Source organism: Sceloporus undulatus, chromosome 4 (genome assembly GCF_019175285.1).
Source record: "Sceloporus undulatus isolate JIND9_A2432 ecotype Alabama chromosome 4, SceUnd_v1.1, whole genome shotgun sequence".
In the NCBI taxonomy this organism is placed as follows: domain Eukaryota; kingdom Metazoa; phylum Chordata; class Lepidosauria; order Squamata; family Phrynosomatidae; genus Sceloporus; species Sceloporus undulatus.
Genome location: NC_056525.1, coordinates 214,930,684 through 214,955,729, shown reverse-complemented (window position 1 = coordinate 214,955,729; position 25,046 = coordinate 214,930,684). Strand labels below are relative to the sequence as shown.

Sequence of the window (25,046 nt, the reverse complement as noted above, 5' to 3'; positions counted from 1 at the left end):
TCCTCTTCCCCCTCCTCTTCCTCATCCTCCTCCCCTTCTTCCTCTTACTTCCTCCTCCTCTTGCTCCTCTTCCTTCTCCTCTTCTACCTCCTCATCCTCATCCTCTTACTTCCTCCTCCTCCTCCTCCTCTTCCCCCTCCTCTTCCTCATCCTCCTCCCCTTCTTCCTCTTATTTCCTCCTCCTCCTCCTCCTCCTCCTCCTCCTCCTCCTCCTCCTCATCGTTGGTTGAATTTCACACCAGGAAATGGCGCTTTTCCCTCCCCCTGGCCAGAGGCCTTGGTGCTCCTCCTCCTCCTCCAAACCTCATTGGCCAATGGCAGACTGGGGCTGGAAACAGGACAGCCCCCGCTCTTCTACCACTGGCCAGAGACATCTTAGGGAACGAGTGCTCCGTACAAGCCCCGCGCACAGGAGCGCAAGAGGGGTGAGCGCGCGCTGCTGCCGGTCGCTGCCCGGGCAAGTGCCACAGGTGGCGCAGCAGCGGCGCAGAAGAAGAAGGCAGAGGATTGGAAGAGGAGGAGGGCGGCGTGGTGGGTGGCCAGAGAGCACCAGCCGCAATAGCGGTGGCCCGGAGGCCGGGCCCAAACCCAGGATTTAGGGGGAACCGGGCCGGGGCGGGCCAGGTTCCCCCAAAAGTGTGATTGTCACGGGAGCCGCCGGGTTATGGCATCCCTATTCATAGATCACTGATTTACATTCAGAGAGAGAAGTATACAGCACATTGTCATGGTGAGCTAGCACTACTTTCCAAGGTAGATGATGTATGAGATTCTCTGGCTACAACTCTCTGATCTTTAGTGGGCAAGGGTTCCAGTACAAAAAACCAACTAACTGTATGTATCATGGTATCACAGACCTGGTAGGAAAGGGTGAAACATTTCCTGCACTGGGTGCTCTTTAAAAAAATAATAATAATTTACTCTGCATCTTCTGGACAGAACAAATCTGTTTCCAGAAACCTCTAAATTTATTGGCATACAGTACATCAAAAGGAAGACAATGTGGTCAGTGATACCCCCCATATTTTGTGTATTTAAAAAATCAGAAGTATACTGTAGTCAGTGGGAAGATGCATCCATTAATACACCCATTTAAAATATGCAAACAAAATATGCATGTTTTTTTTCTAGTTTAAAAGTTGCATGGAACTGACATAGAACTGGTACAAGCTTTAGATGATGCCATTCATTTTTAATTACCAATTGTTTTACCACTATCTCTTCTATCTTTATCATTATTCTCAGTGAAAATCAGCTAAGGAGACAAACTGCTAATGTTAGGAGCCCTCTGTGAAACGCTGTGAAATCAATATCATTTATCTGGTCCAATTCCTAGACAAGTGCAGGGAATCCACTACTATATCATCTCTGTAAGTGGCCATCCAATTTCTGCTAAACACTCCCCCATTTCCCCTAACTAGTGTTAATAGCAACTGTGCATCCATAGATTCAATCATTATATCATTATATCATTACAGTGCTGCTACACCAGTTAAATTTGGCAATAGCTGATGTCATGGCCAGCCAAGATCAGCTCTCAGAGGATGAGGAGGAGGATGAGCCTACTCCAGAGCAAGAGCTGATTGAGGCTACACCAGGTGGCAATCCTGCTCTGCCAGGTCCCAGCTGTGCTCTCCCAGTCCCAGAGGAGAAGGTCCAACCAGGTTCTAATGCTGAAGAGAGGCTTCCTATGGTACCACAGCCTAGTGGTGACTCTGGAGACGAAGCTTGCCTGCAGTTGCCGTCTTACAAAGAGAGAAGGGCCGAGAGTGTTTGCAGGCGCAGATCAAAGAGGATTGCCGAGAGGGAATTAGCCAACCAGCCTCAGGTGGCACGAGGGAGAGTTTCCCTTACTTAAGTGGGAGAGAGACTGTTGCTGGTCACTAGAGTTTATTGCATGATCCCTTGGTGTGATTGCTGCCGGCACTAGCTCCTAGCATCTTGATTCCTTGTTACCTTGACCTCGGACCAGACCTTCGTTATCTCCTGGCTGTTCTGACCTTGGACTGTTTGACCACGCTGATTCCCGGTACCCTGACTTTGGTTTGACTCTCGGAACGTTCGGACTTCTGGAATCCTGACATCGGCTTGTTTTATCGGACTGCTCTCAGACTGATTCCTTGCAAGGTCTGATTTACTTTCACTTGCTGGGCTGAAGGCACTGTTATCAGCACTTGTCAGTGTTTGCTGGCAGCATTCCCGGACAGCTGGTTAATATTAAGCACCAACAACTGTTTCCACAGTTCTAAGCACATACCACCCAAATTACTTGTAGTTTGGCTCTGAGAGTACCATTTCTGTTTCTGTGTAGGTGACAGTCACATGTGAAGGGGAACTTCCTCAGGGTACATGATAAATATAAGTTTAGATAACTTTTTTTTTACTTTTCTACTTAGAATCATAGAATCATAGAATCTTAGAGTTGGAAGAGACCACATAGGCCATCCAGTCCAACCCCCTGCCATGCAGGAAATCACAATCAAAGCACCCCCAATAGATGGCCATCCAGCCTCTGCTTAAAGACCTCCAAGGAAGGAGACTCCACTACACTCCGAGGGAGTGTGTTCCACTGTCGAAAAGCCCTTACTGTCAGGAAGTTCCTCCTAATGTTCAGGTGGAATCTCTTTTCCTTCAGCTTGCATCCATTGTTCTGGGTCCTGTTCTCCGGAGCAGCAGAAAATAAGCTTGCTCCCTCCTCAATATGACATCCTTTCAAATATTTAAACAGGACTATCATATCACCTCTGAACCTTCTCTTCTCCAGGCTAAACATCCCCAGCGCCCTGAGTCGTTCCTCATAGGGCAAGGTTTCCAGACCTTTCACCATTTTAGTCGCCCTCCTCTGGACACGCTCGATGTCCTTTTTGAATTGTGGTGCCCAGAACTAGACACAATATTCCAGGTGGGGCCTGACCAGAGCAGAATACAGTGGCACTATTACTTATCTTGATCTATTCTAGACACTGTACTTTTATTAATGCAGCCTAAAATTGCATTGGCCTTTTTAGCTGCCGCATCGCACTGTTGACTCATGTTCAACTAGTGGTCTACTTGGACTCCTAGATCCCTTTCACACATAGTTTCATTCAGCCAGGTGTCACCCATCCTATATCTGTGCATTTTATTTTTCCGCCCTAAGTGCAATACCTTACATTTCTCCGTGTTGAATTTCATTTTGTTAGCTATGGCCCAGCTTTCTAGTCTATTCAGGTCATTTTGGATCTTGATCCTGTCCTCTGGGGTATTAGCTATTCCTCCTAATTTGGTGTCATCTGCAAATTTGATAAGTATGCTCCCAATTCTGTCATCCAGGTCATTGATAAAGATGTTGAATAGCACTGGGCCCAGGACAGAGCCCTGTGGGACCCCACTAGTCACTTCTCTCCAGGATGAAAAGGAGCCATTGCTGAGCACCCTTTGGGTTCGGCCGGTCAACCAGTTACAAATCCATGTAACAGTTACCTTGTCTAGTCCACATTTTACAAGCTTGTTTGCAAGAATGTCATGGGAAACCTTGTCAAAGGCCTTACTGAAATCAAGATATACTATATCCACAGCATTCCCTTCATCTACCAAGCTGGTAATTTTATCAAAGAAAGAGCTTAGATTTGTCTGGCATGACTTGTTTCACTGAAACCCATGTTGACTTTTTGTGATTATGGCATTGCCTTCTAGATGTTCACAGACTCGCTGTTTAATGATCTGCTCCAAAATCTTTCCTGGTATTAATGTCAGACTAACTGGACGATAATTGTTGGGATCCTCTTTTTTCCCCTTTTGGAAGATGGGGACAACGTTTGCCCTCCTCCAGTCTGTGGGGATTTCTCCTGTTTTCCATGAGTTTTCAAATATGATTGCCAATAGCTCCGTTATTACATTTGCCAGTTATTTTAGTACTCTTGGATGTAGTTCATCTGGTCCTGGAGACTTAAATTCATTTAGATTAACAAGGTATTCCTCTACTATCTCTTTAATTATTCTGTGCTGAAATTCCCCTATTCTGTCCTCTGCTCCATTATCCTCAGGTTGTGCATCCTTTTCCTTTTCTGAGAAGACTGAGGCAAAGAAGGTGTTGAGTAACTCTGCCTTTTCTTTGTCCCCTGTTAGCATTTTGCCATCTTCTCCACGAAGTGGCCCTACCGTTTCCTTCTTCTTCCTTTTGCTTCGGACATATCCAAAAAAAACCTTTTTATTCTTTTTAACCTCTCTAGCAAGCCTGAGTTCATTCTGTGCTTTAGCTTTTCTGACTTTACCCCTACAAATGCCTGCTATTTCTTTGAATTCCTTTTTTGTGATTTCCCCCTTTTTCCATTTCTTATACATGTTCCGTTTCAAACTTAGCTCGGTTGAAAGTTCCTTAGTCATCCATCCTGGTTTCTTGAGACACCTCCCGTTTTTCTTTCTCACTGGAACTGTTTGAAATTGTGCCTTCAGTATCTCTCTTTTGAGAAACTCCCATCCGTCCTGAACTCCCTTCCCTTTTAATAATAATAATAATAATAATAATAATAATAATAAGAAGAAGAAGGTTTATTTATATACCGCCCTTCGAAACATCAGGGCGGTGTACAACAGTGAAAATAAAACAATACATATCTCAATACAATACATATTAATACATATCTCAATACATAGCAATAGCATTTAACAATACATATCTCAATACAGCCAGCAACAAATAGCTCAACAATAAAAATACAACAACAATACACAACACGCTAGCCGGGGCACAGCTCAGTGCCTGCCCCCCCACAGGACAAAATGGCTGCTTAACTGCGCACTTGCACAGTTGTGAAGATGGTCCAGTCCAAAGGCATCCTCCCTGTGGCAATGCGCAACTGTGCTGGTGTCCTCTCCGCCCAGGGAGGCGCCCGGCAGCAACAGCGGCAACAACAACAGCAGCAAACACAGTTCCTCCGAGGCAGGCACGGGGGTGGGACGGGGAAGGAAGCCAGGCAGGCCGGCTATATGCGTGCCGCTCCCACCAGCACGCCCCTTCCCCTGCCTTCCCCCAGGTGTTACTCATCCCTTGGTGGTTCTGGCTCGCTGCTGAGGTGCCAAAGATGGTCCAGTCCGAAGGTGTCCTCCCTGTGGCAATGCGCAACTGCGCTGGTGTCCTCTCCGCCCAGGGAGGTGCCCGGCAACAACAGCGGCAACAACAACAGCAGCACACACAGTTCCTCCGAGGCAGGCAGGGGGGTGGTAGTATTCCTGACCATGGGATCACCCTCAATACTTCTCTAAGTTTACTGAAATCCGCTCTCCTAAAGTCTAGAACGCGTGTTTGACTATGCCTGGCTTCTCCTTTCCATTGTATAACAAACTCCAGGAGAACATGGTCACTTCCACCTAAGGATCCCACCACTTGCACCCCATTAACCAAGTCATCCTTGTTGGTTAGGATCAGATCTAAAATAGCTGACCCCCTTGTTGCTTCTTCCTCCTTTTGGACCATGAAATTGTCTTCCAGGCAACTGAGGAATTTGCTAGACCTTGAGGATTTTGCTGAGTTTGACTTCCAGCAAATATCAGGATAGTTGAAGTCGCCCATCACTACTACATCTCTCTTTTCTGACTGTGTGGTCATCTGTTCTAGAAAGATATCATCCAATTCCTCAGTCTGACTTGGGGGTCTGTAGTAGACTCCCACCATAACATCCTTGTTGTTTCCCTCCCCTTTAATTTTTATCCAGATGCTCTCCACCTGGCTTCCATGACTGATGTCCTGGATCTCTTCACTGGTGTAAATATCTCTGACATATAGTGCTATTCCTCCTCCTTTCCTGTTTGGCCTATTTCTCTTAAAAATGATATACCCCTCTATTTCCACATTCCAATCATGAGACTCATTCCACCAGGTTTCAGTGAGGCCTATTATATCATATTTGCTTTGTTGTACTAGGAGTTCAAGTTCATCTTGCTTATTTCCCATGCTCTGTGCATTAGTGTAGAGACATCGCAGACCATGGGTCCCTTTTACTTGCTGCTTGTGCAAGTTTTTTTGCCTCTCACTGTTGGGTCCTTGCACTGTTTGCCTTGTTTCCTCTATGTCTGTTTGACTATTTTCTCCAGCCCTTTCGCCTTCCTTAATATTGTCTCCCTTCCCCACGGAACTCAGTTTAAAGCCCTCCTGATCAAGTTCTTGAGACTGTTGGCAAAAACATTTCTTCCAACTGGCGTGAGATGCAACCCATCTGTTGCAAGAAGTCCCTCCTCACTTAAACCACTTTAGGCACCATCATAAGCCCTGTTCAGCTTTAGTGAAGAATGCTTACTCAACACCTTTCAGAAACTCTGCTGTTGATGGAGTGTCTCCATGTCATCAAGAAATGCTGGCAAAGCATAAGATGGTGACAATCTGGAGTAGAGAGCTCTCACTCATCATTCCATGTGATTTGGAACCATGATTTCCAATGTTTCCAATCATGTGGAAAGCCTCTCTAGATGGCAGAGTTTATGTAATTCACTCTCCATGTGCGGAAGGACAAAAGAAATATGATCATAGAAGGAATAGACCTTGTTCATTACCTCATTCATTTACTATTCATGCTTAAAGAATTTCTGAATAGGGCAAGAGCCAGCATTAGAATAATAGAATCTTAGAATCATGGAGTTGGACTGAACATCAAAGCTCATCTTCTCCAACCTCATGCAGGAATACACAACCAAAGCACTCTCAAGAGATAGACATCAAACCTCTGTTTAAAGAGCTCTGGTTAAAGGAGATGTCATGACCCCTCTATTCCTTGTCCTTCCTAATGTTTCAGTGGAATCTCTATTCTTGCAATTTGAATTCACTGGTTCATGTTCTAGTTTCTGGAGTAGCAGAAAACAATGTCTCCATCTTCCACATGACATCCCTTCAGATATTTAAAGATGGCTATCACATCACCTCTCAGTCTTCTCTAAGCTAAACATAACCAGCTCTCTCAGCTGTTCTGCATGAGGCTTGGTTTCCAGACCTTTTAACATGTTGGTTGCATTACTGTGGATATGTTCCAGCTTGTCAGTAACTTTCTTGCACTGTGGTGCCTACAACTGGACAAAGCATTCTAGGGAAGGTTTGACCAAAGAAGAATAAAGTGAGACTATTACTTCCCTCAGTCTGGACACTATACCTCCTTGACACTACTCAAAATATGCACACTCTATTTGGACACTGTTGTTAAAGAGTAGTATAGATGGAAGTATCCTGTACAGGAGACGGCAAGGGTCCTGCACTTGCTCTGTCTGTAAGGGGGAAAGAGGTCCAAATTGTCATATTAGAGCACCGTTATGGTACGAAAAGCTGATGAAATTCCACACAGCTAAGAAAGGATGCAGGAGCCATGTCCTCAACTGCAAGTAGTAACACTCTTTATTTTGCATTTCTTTGTCAGAACAAAAAAAAGTTCTTTCAATATCATAAAGCACTTTTCATGGTTTTGAAATGTGTGGCATTTTTCAGATCCTCCATTGCTAAGAGGAAATCTGAACACATTTTCTTTTTATTATTTTTATTCAGCACAAGAACTGATGGCTCATAACCTTTGGTCCCTCTTTACTCTGCCTTTTCTTTTAAGTTACATTAGAGCACTTGTACCATTAGACTTCAAATGAAAGAAATGAAAAATCAAACAGGGGCACTTCCTTCAGGTAAAGGTAAGAAGATACCCAAAGCTTTTCGCAAACCTTAAGCAAACTCTATTCAACCTTGATAATGTTTAAATAACAGTCTTTATAACATCCTTTTTTATTTGACATTGCTTCAATAAATACTTAGAGCTGGGGGCTCTCTTGGGGCTTTGCTGCTTCTGCTAAATACTGATAGTCTTCCTGGCACTTTTGTTTAAATTGAGAGGATTTGGAAATGAAAGGTTCAGTGTTTTTCTTTTAAAACACACAACACACACGCACTTAAATAACAATGGCTATTTACATTCCAATATGAGTTTGCTTTTCTTTGATTTGTTTTAGTTTGAACAGAGATTTGCACATATTCCTATATGGTAGAGAACATAGCCTTCAGCCTGCCTCACGGGAGAAGTCAGGGATTTATCAGCACAACTTTCTCTACAGATCCACCCTGGGACTAGAGCAGTTTGCAACAATAGTTTAAGAAAATAACCAAGGAAAACTGCTTCCAATTCAATCTGCAAATTAAATTGAAGGAGGAAGAATGTAATAATCTGTACTGGATTTTAGCCAGGGCACCAAAGGTTAACAACTCAAATGTTATACAATGGTCTTTCTGCAAGGCTGAAGGCACCTCTGGTTAAGAGCTTTATGAAATAACCACTGAAAGAATGTCACTAGTATAATGTTGCCTCTCCTAATACTGTAGAAATTTTCAAAGAGGTAACCATTTTGGTCTGTTCCAGCAAAACCACCATGTGGCATCTTTAAAACTAACAAGTGTATTTTAGCATGAGCTATTGAGGCCAACAGGGTCACCAAAAATTGGGGTTGTCTTGAGGGCAGTTAACAACAACAACAACATTGTGCTCTACAGTCCACTTCCTCAAATGCATGGAGTACAACATTAGAACTTTGGGTATATATTGTAACACTGTGTATACATTGTAATATTGGGACATTGTAAATTTGGGGCTTGGTTGATACCAAAGCAAAACTGGATGTGAAAAATAACAACTATTCACAGTACTGAAGATTTTACTGCTTTACAAAAAGTAGTAAAGCCAAAAGAAAAACTTTGGCTTGTTCTGTTGTGCTGAGTCTTTTGTTGCATCTTTTAGAGATACTTCTCATCGACTTATGAATATTTTGCCACACTCCAAACTATTAAATCCTATGAATACATGTAATATGCAGAGGAACTGTCATCTTAATTAAAACTGTTGATAAGGACTGGAACTTGCTAGTGTATTCTAGTTCAGATGCTTGGTGAATGCCCACAGTCAGGGATGTAGCTACTTGGTGTGTGTGGATGTGCAAAATGAGGCCATGGTCCCACCAAATAAAGTATTCTGCCCCCATAAAAATTTCCTTCAGTCCCCCAATTTCTGTGAGGCATTGAAAATTGTTCACACCTACAACTCTTATATTTGTTGTGTTCACATTCCATTGGTAGTTGGCTGCCACCTTTCTTTGTTTGCTACCCTTTAGGATGCCTAAACTTCATTTTTAAATGTTCAATGAAAGTTTTACATTATACGGCAATGCTAGATGTTTTGTCTCAAGCGCAATACTATGGACTTTGGGTGTAGTAAGGCCTCTGGCTCTCGGGAACACAGCCAGAACAAAAGACTTGTCCACAAATTTCTTAAGTTTCAAAAGCTTTACTGGTTATAAACACAAAACATGAAACTGATCTCCTTTTTCTCAATAGTCCTTCCTAAATACCTTGCTCTCTCTTCTTGGTGGATTCTATCTTTCTTCTTCTGAGGACTATCTTTCTTCTTTTGTGGACTTATCTTTTTTGTGGACTTACCTTTTTGTCCAAGGAAAATACTCTCTCCAGGTCTGACTTGGCTGAAATCTTACTACACACTGAAACTAACTAGAGGGAGACAGCATAAGACCCTGGGATTTCCCACAATCCTTGTCTTTCTTAAAGCTATAGATCTGTATTTTCCCTTCTAAACTAATACATAGAAAAGCTAATATAATCTCAACTAAATATATGTCTCAAGAGCATCAAAGATGCTCTGGAGGCATGACACTAGAAATTTGGGAACTGAAAGGAATTGTATGGGACGTGGGGCAGAATTTTTATTTGATGGGACAATGGTGTCTTAGCTACACCCTGCCCACAGCCCTCTCTTACTCTCCTCTCACTTTTGTTGGATTTTTCACTTCTTTCAGAAGAGATTCAGCACTGGATCCTACTCACTGACATGGCTGTAATACCACCACTTCTTCCCCCTTCCCCAACACACTATTTTATCTGGGATAGCGGAGTGCATCAGTAATGCAGATCAAAGGAAAGAGACAAACTGGACTATACTGTGCATGCTTGAATTATATTTAGAAGTATTAGAGGCATAACCAGAACAATAATAATAACAACAAAATCTGGAAAACTTTCTTACTCTTTGGCAGATAAAGGCCAAGGCCCTATCTGCAGAGGCCAAATAAAATGACCATCCTCCCATCCTCTTGATGGGGAAACTGGATGACACACAGCCCAAAACCCAGTTCTGGTATGAACAGACCAGATGATGGCAAGTCTGTTCAGTGCCAGAACCACAGATTTTTAAAAGTGCCCAGTTGTTCTGGATCTTTCCAGCTGTACAATACTGAATGAGGGCTCCTCCTCATACTATAACACAGCCTCTGTTGTGGTGCAGGGATGTACCCAAGTGCATTCCAGCTGTCCTTACATACTTGGAGAAGAAAGAACAGCCTTTTGCTGGGTCACAAATACACCCCCCATGTTCTAATTAGCCACACTAGCATACCCTTGTTAGTTCTAGCACATCTGGAAATAAGTCTCCATCTTCCCTGGGTGTGCAAGGGTAGCCAGAACCAACCAGAGTACACTCCTGTGGCTGATCAAAGGAAGAGGAAACACATTTGTGATCAGAGCTTCCCAGTTGCTGTTGCACAGCCAAGGAAGAAGTAGAGTTGATGGAGCAGCTGTGTTCCCACAATGATGATGTAATTTTACTAGATGCAGTACTATGAATTAAAGTATCCTGTAGGTGAAAGAGGCCATTAGTCTCTTTCCCCTACAGAAAAAGAAGACAAAACTATTTTCAAAGTACTAGCTTTAAGCATTTCAAATTATTCTTACCTATGATTCTTACAGCATAGGTGGCCTAGCAGTTAAGAAGCTGACTCTGATGTTTGCAAGATTGCCAAGTCAGCAGTTCAAGACCCAAGCACTGTGTGATGGAGTAAGCTCTGATCTCTGGTCCCAGCTTCTGCCAACCAGCAGTTCGAAAGCATGTAAAAGTGTAAATAAATAAATAGGTACCACTATGGTGGGAAGGTGTTTCATGGAGTCATGCCAGCCACATGACCATGGATGGAGCCATCTTAGACAACGCTGGCACTTCGGCTTTGTAATGGAGATGAGCACTACAGTCTGACATGACAAGACAATCATGTCAAAGAGGAAACATTTACTTTACCTTTATGCTTCTTATACCGCTATTTGAAAAACACCAACATTAAAAGATAAATAAAAGTAAAATGTATTTACTTAGTATGTCGGAAGCCTCAATAATTCCCAGTTCAACTGGGGTCGCTGCCTTCACCATATATGCAAAAGGGATCTGAAGAAGAAGGCTCATTTCTCCAAAGGATTCTTTTGGTTTCAGCTGGCCAATGAGGACTTGCCTCATTTGTTTAATCTGTTTTGAAATACGAAAGGAAAAAAAAACCTGTTCCTTGTTCCTGTCTAAAGCTACAAAATCCATAATATGCAATTTATACATATCCTTGTCTACATGTTCACATGACTACTAAGTGGCAAGTAACAGGACACCCTCTCCTTAAAAGAAGAAACACATTACCAAAAGGAGTACAAAAGCAGGCACAGATTTGCATATGATTTGCATATGCTAATTTATATGTTGAGATGTTCTTTACTATGCCTTAAACAAGCCATAGTGGGAAAGAATAAGAGGTATGAGTTTACTTCAGCTCCTTTCCAACTGCTATCTTTTGATGAACAACTTCAAGGGCCTGCTATCTCTTCTTTGAGTTCCACAGAATGGGTCATTCTTCAAACAGGGGATGCCTTCAAATAGAGAAATGACCTCTAGATAGACATCCTATACAATTATATCCTAAAACATTTAAATGGGTGGAACTCAAAAAACAGGCTCAAATTTCTCCTTGATCATGGATTCAAGTTGAGTTGACAGTGGCTCTTTTGCAGAGCCACTGTCAACTCAAATAAACAGTGGGAAAATTAGTGATCTGTTTAATGAATGAGGGATAGGGAACTGCATAACTAAGGACCACAATGTAATGCATTACTCCAAATAAGAATTACAGAAATATTTTAATTATTTTTTTTAAGATGTTAAAGCTTAAGGTGAAGTTTCCATAGTTTCCCATTCTTATCTTTGCACTTTTTTTACTTCATGAAATCATCTGATCAAGTAAGGAAACAGAAGACGCATTTTCAGGATGAAAATTCTAGAAGTAAATGTAATTACTTACCATTTTCCCCAAAGGTCGCTTCACAAGAGCTGGAATTATTCGGTAAGCATTACAATGCCCAGATTTAATGAATCCTATATATTGGCTGATTTCTCCTCCTTTTATAAACACTGTAATAAAAAGAACAACAATGACAAATATGTAGAAAGGTTTTCATTCCCTCATAAATTATTTTTATTGATGGATAGTTTGAAAGATGTAAAACTATGCAGTTTTTCAAGTGTGCCTTTAAAAGTATTTTATTCTAGAATTTTTATTATTCATTTATTCAAACTATACCTTGCCTTTCTCTTTACAAGAGACCCAAGGAAGTTCACAACAAGACACAGCTAATGAAAAACCTGATGATAAAAAGGTTTTAAAATAATTAAATAAACTAACATGTTAGGACACAGATATTTTAATCTTAATCATGTAAAATAGTTAAGTAAATATTTAAAAACATTGCATTAAGAAGTAGAGCATACACACCCATTACGGTCTCTTCTGCAAAACTAATTTATCACAAAATGCCTAGTGAAATAAAAAGGTATTTACCTACCAGTTGAAAAAAAACCCCAAAATTGATGGTTATCTGCCCTATTATAGAAGGCTTACAAAACCAATGTGACAGCTTCCCATCAATTTTGAAATATTCAATAAGGCTGATATTTCCAAAATGAATGAAAGCCAAAGATCAAGAAAGTTGTACACTATGCTTACTGGCCTCATCCTAATATATTCCATATATTCACAGGCTGTAGACTGAACTGAGCAAGCATGTTATAACAGTTTGGGTATTTGATTAGGACACTAGGGCCCCATACAGACAGGCCAAAATAAAGCTGCTTCGGGTCACTTTGGAGGTATGCTGTTTAAAATGATGCATGCATCCTAAGAGTCCAGAAGCCATGCCAAGGTAACGCTCCAGTCCTCATTTAAACAGCATACCTCCAAAGTGACTCGAAGCAGCTTTATTTTGGCCTGTCTGTACAGGCCCTAGGAGACAGGTTTGAATCTTGCCTCAGCCACATGGAAGTCACACTTTCTCAGCCTCAGAAGGAGGTAATGGCAAATCCCCTCTGATCAAATCTTGTCAAGAAAATCTTGGGAATGACTTGAGAAGGCATAAAACAACAACAACAAGACAAGAGTTGTTTTTCTTGAAATGAAACAATTTTTGTGTGAAATTGTTTCATATTAAAAGATGTAAATGCCTTTTGCATAATAAAAGAATTGAAGGAAAGATAAGAGAAAATCTTTTCTACTTTCTAAGTGAAGTACTGAACATGTTTATTTGTATGTTAAATGGAATATGCTCTGAACGTCGATAGCTTTGCAGCCTAGTTAGACTCTAGGATGTTGTTTATTCACCCCTAGACTATCCTTACTTGCTTAATCAAGTTTTATTATTTTCCAAGCTGAAGACTACTTTTTCAAATTTGCATTTCCTGCCCAGTAGTATACATAATACAGATGTGTCTGAATTGCTCCAGAATTCCATTTTGAATAAAATGGTGTCTGGGTGCTAATGGAATAATTCCAGGTTCAGACAGTGGCTAGGCCAGTCTCAGTCTACTGGGGGTGGGGAATAAAAGTTGACATTTCATCCTCCTGGCCCCCCATATGTATCAACCTTGGTTACCAGAACAGAAAGAAGAAAAGATAGACAGACAAGATTTTGAAATAAGATTTATTTGGTCTTCAGACATAGAATAATATAAATATATTGGCAATTGAGCAAGAATCCTGAAATACAGCTCCAGTGAAAACAGTAGTACTACAGTGGGCCATTGCCTTACGTGGATAATCTGTTCTGGACCACCACTCCCTGTGTAAGGCAAAAAAATGCATATGCTCGAGCCCCATTGAATATAATGGGGCTCATGCTCACTGCGCAGCCATGCAATCCATAATCAATGCATGCAGCCTTTTTCCGGGCGGCTTCAGTGTAAGGTGAAAGCCACCTATAATGAGCCCACATATGGCACAGGCTCACTGTATTGCCACATTGTTCATTACAGCAGTAAAAATGGAAATTGAAGTGAAGAAGCCACACAACTTAGGCAGACTGGGAAGATGGCAGACTCAACCAAACTGGAGTAGTGCAAAGTCACTGCAGACTTTTATTTGATGCAGGCATACAAGAGCAAAACTCTGTTGAAATCAACGAAGCTATGAATCTGCCTGCTCGACACCAGCTGGATTGCTCAGCTTGAGTTGGCACCTAACATTTTTCCATGGCTGGAAAAAAATAGCAACAATAAACGCAGATGCTTTCAAAATGTAATGCTGCCATTATATGGTCCTTTGTGACAGCTCATTGATACGAAAATGGCTGTGAACTGAGCACCACTCATCATTTAACTCCGATTTATGGACAACTTATAACAAATAGTGGCTGTACCATAAAGGCCAAGGTGACTCTAAGTTTCAAATGGACTAGGGGGAGAAAGAAAGACATTGTTAAAAGTAATAACTATGAATTTCTATATCATCCCTCAATTTTGTTTGGGATTCACTACATAAAATAACACCATAAATACAATCCAAGAATGAATTTAATATTAGCTAATAACTTCATGAAGAACATATCCTGTCTGGCTGATGATAGGACACAATGATGAATAGGGTGTTTGGTATATTTCTGAGTGCCTAAACTGTAACTGTTGTCACTGGCAGTCCATTGCTAGTGACCATAAGCATTTCTTGCCACCCACATCCCCCGTGATAGATCCTAACTAAGGAGTACTCCAGACTACACACCTTATCTGTCTGAGAAAGTGCTATACTGTCCCAAACTCACTGTCTGTTTAATTTCAGGACTCTTGAACTTCTTGTTGATGTTGTGTGCCTTTAAGTCATCTAAGGTGAACTTATCACAGGCTTTTCAGAGGGCTGAGAATATGTGACTTACCCAAGGCCACCCAATGGGTTGGCATGGATGAGTGAGGGTTAAAACCCTAGTATCCAGTTGTAGTCCAACAATCAGACCACTACCCCACACTGGCTCTATTCTGGAATTCCATAAAACCTCCATCTTGTTAACAGTTAACTTGAATTTATTGGTAAGGATGTGACAAAGCCTCATCACTATTCAGTATATGGGATATTGGTTTATCAATGCTTCAATAAAGTCTTTAATGAGCTGTGAAACCTAGAAGCTTCTCTACCAAGGTGTGAGAATTTTAATTTTACATGATTTGCAAATAAAACGACTAGACAGGAACTTCAAATGAAAATTTTATGTGTAGGGTACTGTACATAAACAACCATTCAGTCAGGGTCTTAAAACCAGGGGGTACACACTACTTGTTTTTTTTCCTGTTGCATTTTTTTATGATGATGGCTCAGTTGGCCAAGGGGAAAACTGTGGTTTTCACTTGCATGTAAAGATTGCCTTTCTCTCCTAATTAACAATTCTCTCCCCCCCCCCCTCTTTTTTGGGATGGACTACATCTTCCTGAATCCCCATCCAGCACAGCCACTGAGCCATGTTGGCTGGGTGATCCTGGGAGTTGTGGTATACTGCAATGGCCTAGACCTGTATATGAGAATGCCAGAATGGAAGGTGCAACTTGCATAGACTTCTTTCCTATAAAAATTGTTTAGGTGGGCATTTGGAGAAAATAGGCACTTTACTTTTTTCTTCTTCTTCTTCTTCTTCCTTTTTTTGGATTGATTACTTCTCCCAGAATCCCCATCCATCACAGCCATGTTGGGTGGGTGATCCTTGGAGTTATTTTTGCCCATATTTGGCAGAAAATCCTACAGACATCTTTCCCTGCCTGTCAGTAAAAATACAACAGTACCAAATTGAGGAACTAATTATTTGCTCCATTTTCATGACATCTCATATCCTCTGCCTGAGTCATAAGAGAAATTCCAGAAGATCTCTGAACTTGTTCTATAACCTCCCAAATAACAGAGCAATAAAATGATACTAACAAAACTTCTTGTATACATAGGCCCATTATAAACGGGCACCCTAGGATGGACTAAGTTCGTGCTAGGGTTAGAAAGGGGCATCTCTTCCAGACTCCCCTAACCCTAGCACAGACTGAGTCCGTAACAAATGGCGGCAGCCGTTCCACATGGCCGCTGCCATCTTGACATAACGGACGCTCTGCGTCTGCACGTCGCGCCCCAGAAGTGACACCGCAACTGTGTGACTAGCGCCTGGCACCATCTCTTCCGGGGCCCAGAAAGGAGCATGATTTTCGCGCTTCTTCTGTGCAGCGTCCGGGAACCGCGCAGTTTGGCTGCTGCGGTTCCCGGACTCTGTAACCGGCGGGTCTGTAACGCACCATAGAAAATTATATTACAAACTTAAGGCCTATACAGACTGGCACTTTGCGGCTCGTTTTTGCATGCTCCAGAGGCCAGACTGGGGCTGTGAGGTGAGGTTGCTGCAGCCCCAATCCGGCCAGTAAAGGAGCAGCTGCAAGCCACCCATCTGTACAGTCCTTTAGATAAACTTTTCATACCCCCCCCCAAAAAAAATCGTGTGATAATAAATCAAACAAATTGTTGTTTCAAATTCTTAAAAAAGTCCTTCACATATGCAATTGGCATGAGATGTGTGGAAGGAATTCTCTATAGTCCAAAGATCATATCGACAAAGGGAAAAGAGAAGGAAAATTGAGGGTCTGTAAACCAGTAGGTTTCCCATTGAATGTACGAATACAGGAAAAGCTGTGCTGGATCAGACAAAGGATCTTATTTATTATATTTATTTATTTTATCCCCCTTTTCTCCCAATATGGGACCCAAAGTGACTTACAATATAATTTTTAAAAAAATCAATTGAAACAATGGATAATACAAATCTTGTTAGTCATGTAATCAATTCTTACAGCCAAATGTTTGTGGAGAGCCCACAATAGCACTATCCTGCTACTGTTCCTCAACAATGCCTTTCAAGAGGCATACTGTTTCTGGTACTTGAGGTAGTACGGAAACATCATGACTCATAGCCAGTAACAGCCTTATCTTCAGTTTTTTTGTGGGTTGGGGGGGGGCTATGTGGTCATTTCTAGAAGAGTTTGTTTCTGACATTTCACCAGCATCTGTGGCTGGCATCTTCAGAGAATGCTGGCATGGAAGTGAGTGGGGGATATATATACTGTGTGACCCTGGGTTGGGAGGAGTGATTTCTATGTTAATCTGTGTATTCTGTTGTTGAATGGCAAGGCCTCAGGGTGGGAGGATATGCAGAGGATTTGTGTCTGTTTAATTAGAGATCTATTGTTTGCTCAGAAATCCCCTGACCCTGGGTAGTTTTCATTTTCATTTGCTGGGTCTTGAGCCTTATCTTCCATGGTTTTTTCCTAACCCTCCTTTAAAGCCACCCAAGTTGGCAGTCATCACTCTATTCTTCAGGTATCAAATTCCACAATTTGGTTATGAATTGCATGCATTGATTATGGATTGCATGCAATTTTTTCCATCTGCCCTGAATTCCTTAATGTTTTGCTTGATGAGACAACCACAGGTTCTAGAGGGAACCCTTCTCCCTATCATAGACCAACAGATCCAATGGGCTGCACTCCTGCTGGTGGTGGACTGAATTGAAACAGGCTTTGCTTTATGGTTTATCTCCTAGTTTAAAAGAAGATTGTTATAAAATCTATTTCTTTCCCCCACAGACTCAATAGCTTTTCCTTACACAGTTCTGAAATGTCATGTAGTCTGGTAGGAAAACCTAGCAGGGAACAACTAAATACATGGAACATTTTCATTAAGAATAGCAGCTCTTTTTGCAGCTGAATAATTAACAGAACCAGCAAGGGGAAAGAAGGAAAAGGGCAAGAAAGTGAATTCCTGGGAGCATTATTTTAGCCTGTTCCTGTGGTGGCAGGAACACACACTGTTAAAATCCTTAATAACTCCCCCTACACCTTTCATGTTTCATTCTCTGTTGCCTCAATCTGGCATAATTACCACTGGAGTGGAAGTATCATTTCTGAAAGTACTGCTACTGGAGTTAAACCCTTTCAAACACAGGGTGAAAATAAAAAAAACACAAGGAGCCCTAAACTAAATCAGACAAAATTGTCTGGCATCTGCTGCTCTTTGGTACTGGAACTAGAATTTTAACTCAAAGGATGGCAGATTTCCCCTTTTGGGAAGTAGTACATCTCAGATCAGAGGATGGGATTCATTATCCCTTCCAGATGTTCCTGGACTGCTGCTCCTGGCAGCCCAATCCAGCATATGCAATGATGGAGAATGCTGTGAGTTGCAGTCTAATGACATCTGCATGATCATATGATTCCTATTCCTGTGGAAAGCAATTTCATGGAGAAAAAGCACATTGTTCTTTCACAGATGGGGATTAAATCACTGTGGTTTAATTTTCTGCACAAGATGTTTTGAAAAGTCCAAAAAGTGCAAGGCCACAGTAATGGTCCCTCCCTTTCCATTAGGGTTTGCATGGGAGGATTTTGCATTTTCCTAGAATGTATTCAGAGTAGTGCTTAGCTGGGTTTTATTCCCTCAGGAGGAAACAACTCTATGTATTGAAAAGCTATGGATATGGTGGGCCTTTGGTATCCACTGGAGTTTGGTTCCTGGACATCTCCCTCCCATGGATACGAAAATTCTAGGCTAATGGGTCTCATTAAATACATTGGCATAGTAAAATGGTGTCCCTTATTAAAATTGCAAAATCAAAGTTTGCTTTTTGAAATTTATATTTTTAAGAAGTATGTTCAAGCTGTGGATGGTTGAATCTGTAGATAAGGAAGCCACTGATGTGGAGGGCTGACAGTACTTAGCACTAATCCTGCAAATTGCATTATTTATTTATTTACAGTTAAGATCCCACTTGTTTTCCAGTATGAGATCCAAGACAGCTTAACATGTAGGTTAAGACAAATACAACTAAAACAATGTAAAATACAAAGTTTTAAAACATTAATAGGTGGTCCTATTAAAAATTTATTTAAAAACATTTTAGTTCACATAGTAGCCATAATCCACCACTGGGTTTTAGTGCAACTAAAAGCTGAACCTAAATACATACATACAATGGTGTAAATTCTCATTAACACAGTAGCACTAACCTCCAAGTAGACCTAATGCTGATGGCCCCAGATCCTGGGCATAACCTATGGACAGTGTGGGTTATTGTTGTTAGTGGTAGGTTGAAGAGTCATTGTCATGTATATAGTGCAGTTGTATATACTCTGTAGTAAAGTTCTGTACATAGAACTTGGAGACTCTGAGTACTTCTTTAGCATCTTGTGTAGTTATATAGGTGCTGGCAACATTGCAAAGCCCAGCAGAGAAGGACCATGAGTAGTGTGTGGCTCTTACAGATGGCCTGGATTCACTGTGGAAGACACACCACAGGCAAATTGGGCCTTTGGCTCTGCATCGTGAAGGCAACATATGGGTGGGCCCATGTAGGCATGCTCTGGGAGTTCCAAACACATGAGAGGGGAAAAACATAAGACCCCCTCTGTTGTTGCTTTTCATGCAAGAACAATGGTCTGAAAAAGAGAACTTTATCTATGAATAACAGCTTTCCACTCTAATACTTTAGGGTTACAGATCTAATGGACAGTTCCCAGACACAACTCTCTTCTTTAAACTGTCATTCTCCATTTCAGGAGAATAGTTTTGGAAGAAATGGAGCCCTCTTCATGTATTAATTTTGACCTTATTTTGAATGACTGAAGAGGGCTAAATTGGCATGATACAGATTTAGAAAATTTTTATTGGGGGTGCAGAAGCAAACAGAAAGGCAACACATAATGTACAGTAACACTATTTCACTCCTGCACAATCCAAGCCAATTCCTAACTGCATAAAAGCATGTCATAAGCCAGAAGTTCTTTCAGCTGCTCTAGTGCTGTCCCTCCCAGGCAAACTAATTCAGTTCTCCCGCTGGCTAGCTAGGTGTGGCTCCAGATACTTTCCAGATATTTGGAACAAAGTGTTTCTTCTTCCTAAAGCCAATTCTTAATTATCTATTGTCCTCTCTTCACATTTGGAACAAGTGAATGCTAAGTAAGTACTTCATTTGTTTATTTCTTTTCTTTTGCTTAAATGTCCAACATTTTCCACTATTTAACAGAGAAGGGAGTGTGATCGCAATGTCTACTGAAATTGCTCTAAACGAGGTCACAGATTCATATTTCTAAGGGAATTAATAATGTGTGAAATAAGTATTGTAAGCCACAAGTACACAAACTGATCTAGACTTTGCCAATGTTCCTCCAGTTTTATCACAATCCCTGCATCTGTACAATGAAGTAAGTGACACTAAGACTATGCCACATTATGTACATGCCCACACAAGTAGGACATGGATTACAATGTTCCTACAGCTTTCTATCAGCACTTTGTTATCTGGTCTCAATTACAGTGGCAGAACCATAATTTTGTATGGTTTTTTTTTCTTAATTGCACTGACATTTTCTAAATGCATAGACCCATAGCTTTCTTAGACAAAGTGTTCTCAACTTCATAAAACTTCTTAAGCCTAGGAAGGATTTAGTGGTTACTGTTGCTGGTATTAATAACTTTGTGGAGATTAATCTCTAAAAGAACTAGGATCAGGGATGGAGATTTGAGAGACTAAGCTATTATTTATTTATTTATTTATTTATGGTATTTATACCCCACTCTTCAGCCCTGAAGGCTCTCAGGGTGACTTACAGATAGTTATTCAAATGGTTGCCTGCCCTTAGAACTGGCAAAACCACCCATGAGTATTCCTAAGAAAATTTTATAAAATTCATAGGTTGCCAGAAGTCAACAGGTGACATACACATCTACACACACACACAAAAAAAAAGGTAATATCTTCCAAACTTCAGCACTCATTGAGGTAGTTTTGCAGTCAAAACGTCTAGTCACTGCTTCTGGGCAAGTGAGACAAAGGAATTCCCATCAAAAAGACACTTCCTAATAAATTTGTTTCTGCTATATAACTTGATCTTCTCTCTTTCTCCTTGTGGCTCATCTCTCTCCTTTTTTTTTTTTTATTTCAGATAAACTAAAATAGCTTTGGATATATTTTCTACTACTGCCTATTGTACAGAGTTTGGAATTTACTTCTTGGAAATACAATAGCCCCTCCTAATGTGGAGATCTGACATATGTGGAGGGGCGACCTCTGCTATTTACCATGGTGTGCACACCCTTGCTGCACACACAGGGACGCGATCCATTCAAGCCTATGGAACTTGAATAAGCGCAAGTCTTCATTTTTGTGGGTGGGGTCTGGATTGGATCCCTGTGAAAACAGAGGGCCAACTGTACAGTTCCCTGAACCCCACCCCACCCCTCTTGGCCAATATCCATGCTGGGTTGCATGACTCAAGGAACTGTAGTTTGCTACTGGGAACTCTTCCAGCTCTGCTACAGTTTGTATTATTAGTGATAGGGTTTGTTTTTTAAACAACTTTATGCCATAGCTAGGAAATAACTGGGTAAATCTAACTAGAGATATGCTGATTGTCCTCTTCATCCAAGGAGACTTATTGAGTTAAATTGTTGATCAACAATATTCATTGCAGGTCCCTGAAAATAAGTTGATTTAGGAAGAGGAGGAAGAGGAAATAGTTCCGGGATAATATTTTGTGCCTCAAAAGGGAGGTGGGTTCTGCTTGCTTGTCTCCTGGGAGGAAGAATGTAAAGGGCTTGAGGCAGAGTCTCTGGAGGAAAGGACTTCAGTGTGTATGTCTGAGAGAGATAGATAGAAAGAGGGAGAGAGACTGAAGAAGAGAGAACAAAATTTATCAAATTTACCTCAAATTTATCTGTCTATCCATGCTCTGAACTGGCTAGTCTTTTCTACTGCTCTTATCAAAAGTTCTTTAATTTCAATACATTCAAGACACTTCCATCACCTACTTACGACAATCATTTTTGACAGTAGGTAAGGCAAGAAAAAAATTATCTGAAGGAAGGTTATAACAAAAACTGGGCAAATGTCACAACCAAAAATGTTATTGTCTGTAAGTTCCACATTAAAGGAATTAATGATTTAACTGATGAATTATGAATGATTAATCCCATGAATTAAATCCTTACCTTCTCATCTTTGAATTAATTTTCTCTTCCCAAAGATCAATGCTAATGAATTACTTTTTAAACATAATGTTGAATGTTTTCAACAGCAGAAAGACATGGTAGCCTAGATATCAGATGGGAGATCGCATGCATAGCAATTTAATGTACATTCCATAACCTCGATGGCTGTATGAGCTTTCAAGTTCCAGCCTTATGTACATGTTTAGTCTTACGTTTGAATTATTTATCATTCAAATACCTTGGGAGGAATGGGAAGGTCATTGCTCACAGCAGCATTCATGGGAGGGAAATGTTTTGTTAAAATATGCCCTTCCGACAGCACTGGTCCAGGAAAAGGAGGAATATTATGAACCACTTAATCTTACTTCAAATATTTTAAATGATAACTGCTGAACATTCTGCTGGCCCTCTGTACAAGAGTGAAATTTAGTATCTTCAAACCATGCGTTCATGCATATATATGAGAAGCATCAAAGAAGTCTATGGCTAGATGACTGCCCTTCGTGAATACTAAAGGGGATAAGGCAGTACTGCCATATTACAGAATTAAGAAGTCTAGCTGCTTCAAAGTGAAGAATTCATGATAATTAAAAGGAATCATTATGGCTTATCACATAAATAAGAGCCTGCAATAAAAGTTGTTTAAATGCTTTTTTTACATGTTAAAACTAGTGAGAGTAAGTGTGAGTTTGCAACATTTAAATATCATCCAGGAGACTATTTAATCAGTATATGAGCCTAACATATCACAGTTAATGTCCTTGCCTCAAAGTTTCATTTTCTTCTCTTTTTATTATGTCACCATAAAGGGAATTTAGTTACACTACAAAAAATGAGACTAGTTTTACTGATGCAGCTGCATTTAAATGTAATACTTCACCTTCAAAGTATGGACTCTGAAAACTACTTACTCTAAAGTTATCCTGATGAAACTACTGCAGAGGTATACTGCTAGCTTCTTAAAACTTCAGCCATAAGATGTTTTCACATCTCCACTCTTTCCAGATGATAGAATGTCATGGGTTCTGTGCAAAGCTCTATCATTCTCAGCAAACCCCAACAAATTATCTCCATTCACTTAAATGTGCTCCAACTGACCTGAAATATTTTGTGGTCAGCCACAGGCAATGGAATTGTGCTGACTTTGGCTTTTCAGCTTCAACCTCACAAACCAGCAAACTTCAGCTCATTAGAGCCCAGTCTGATGTATACAGGTGACCTTCTGGTGATCAAGATACAGCTTGGTGATGCTTCTGTTGTAACAATCAGACAGGACTTTTGAAATAGACATGGCTCTTAAAATAACAGTGGATGTTAAACAACAGCAATGTAGTTTATTTAAACCCCACTGGAGGTTGAAAGACACAGAGTGTGACAATGGGGACTCCAGGAAGCAAGGCAAAGAATTTGGAAAGGATGTCATTATTGTGTTTTCCATTGGCTGCCAATATGCCAGAGAGCGGCCTGAGAAATTAAACATGAACAGTGGGTTATGTTATGGTAGCTTTGTTTGTCTATAGCAGCAAAACCAACAAAAAGTCTTAGCAATCCAAGCCTAAATGCCAAATACAGTACCTCTATTGAATCAATTAAATTTAAAGTATTATTTCCCAGTTCCCATTAATTTAATGGCTCTATGATATTATTTAGATCTTAGAGACTATAATTGATTCCTTCAGGAAAAGGTGAAATATAAATTATTATTATTATTATTATTATTATTATTATTATTATTATTATTATTTATAATATGATCATATATGGGCTGTATCTGCTCTGCAGAAATAGTGCAGTTTGACTGCCATGGCTCAATCCTATGGAATTCTGGCATTTTTAGTTTTATGAGATACCTAGCCTTCCTTGTCAGAGAGCTTTGGTGTCACAACAAACTACAGTACTAGTCCCAGAATTCCATAGCACTGTGCCATGGCAGTTAAAACAGTGTCAAACTGCATTATTTCTGCTGTGCAGATGCAGCTATGGACTGTAGAGAGCTATAATGCAGGATACTAATGCAATCATGAATTTGTTAGGTCTTTAAGATGCCACAGGACTCTGTTGTTAGAGCATCTTACGTTATTCTAGACTTGCTTGTTAGGGCGTGGAAAGACATGCTTTGTCTACCACGACCACCTACAGAGTTGAACCACGTCAACAGGATGCTAGGGAGAAGGAATCTGAAGAGATGTCTGCAAAGGTATTCAGGCCAAGAAGAAAAAATATTCCTTCACCACTGCAAACGGCCTTAAGCTCCTGGCTTGAGAAATAACGACAAGAGCACTTCAAGCCTTCATTCTACATGAGGGCTTTAATTAATAAGTTACTTTAATAAATAAGTTACTTTGCCAACCAAACAGCCATAACAACAAAAACAGAGAGGCAGTTACTCTAACACCAACTGTCATAACTGACACTCTCTCTCTCAGAAGGACTGACTGCATCAACATTCCATAATTCAAGTGTCAACTGTCAACTGCCACTGGAACTTTAATAGGTTCCACTACAGCTCTATCTTGTGGACACATAAATGTCATTTCCTAACATTGCTATGTATATCATATCTGTGTTACACACAACAGTAACTGCACACAACTTCAATCAATTTGAAATAATTGTAAAAAGGAATAAATATTGAACGAGGACTAAATTTTAAAATAAGCTAAATAATAGACTAGAAGAGAATAAAAAAAACTGCTCAAAAAGTAATTGAATCTGGTTTTAATTTTTTGAATGGTCACCATGTTAAATAAATGTTACATTTGTAACTCTGATATTATTGCCTCCAGGTGCCATTTAAACAAAAGATGTAATAACCAGAACTAATATTCCATTGGTGGGAGTATGGGAGTAATCTTGGTGCATGCATTTGTGAATGGTTGCATTTTATTTTTATTTTTTTCTGTGAG

The 25,046-nt window shown here is 40.5% G+C and overlaps 1 protein-coding gene across 1 annotated transcript in view; it reads right to left on the bottom strand.

Moving 5' to 3' along the window:
• Nucleotides 1-25,046, bottom strand: part of CNBD1 (cyclic nucleotide binding domain containing 1) — a 246,100-nt gene that overhangs the window by 45,299 nt on the left and 175,755 nt on the right. The window contains exons 10-11 of the mRNA XM_042464454.1: nt 12,115-12,224; nt 11,147-11,297 (exon numbers count right to left, since the gene is read on the bottom strand). Of these exons, the coding sequence (XP_042320388.1) occupies nt 11,147-11,297; nt 12,115-12,224 (261 nt within the window). The remainder of the gene's footprint in view (nt 1-11,146; nt 11,298-12,114; nt 12,225-25,046) is intronic.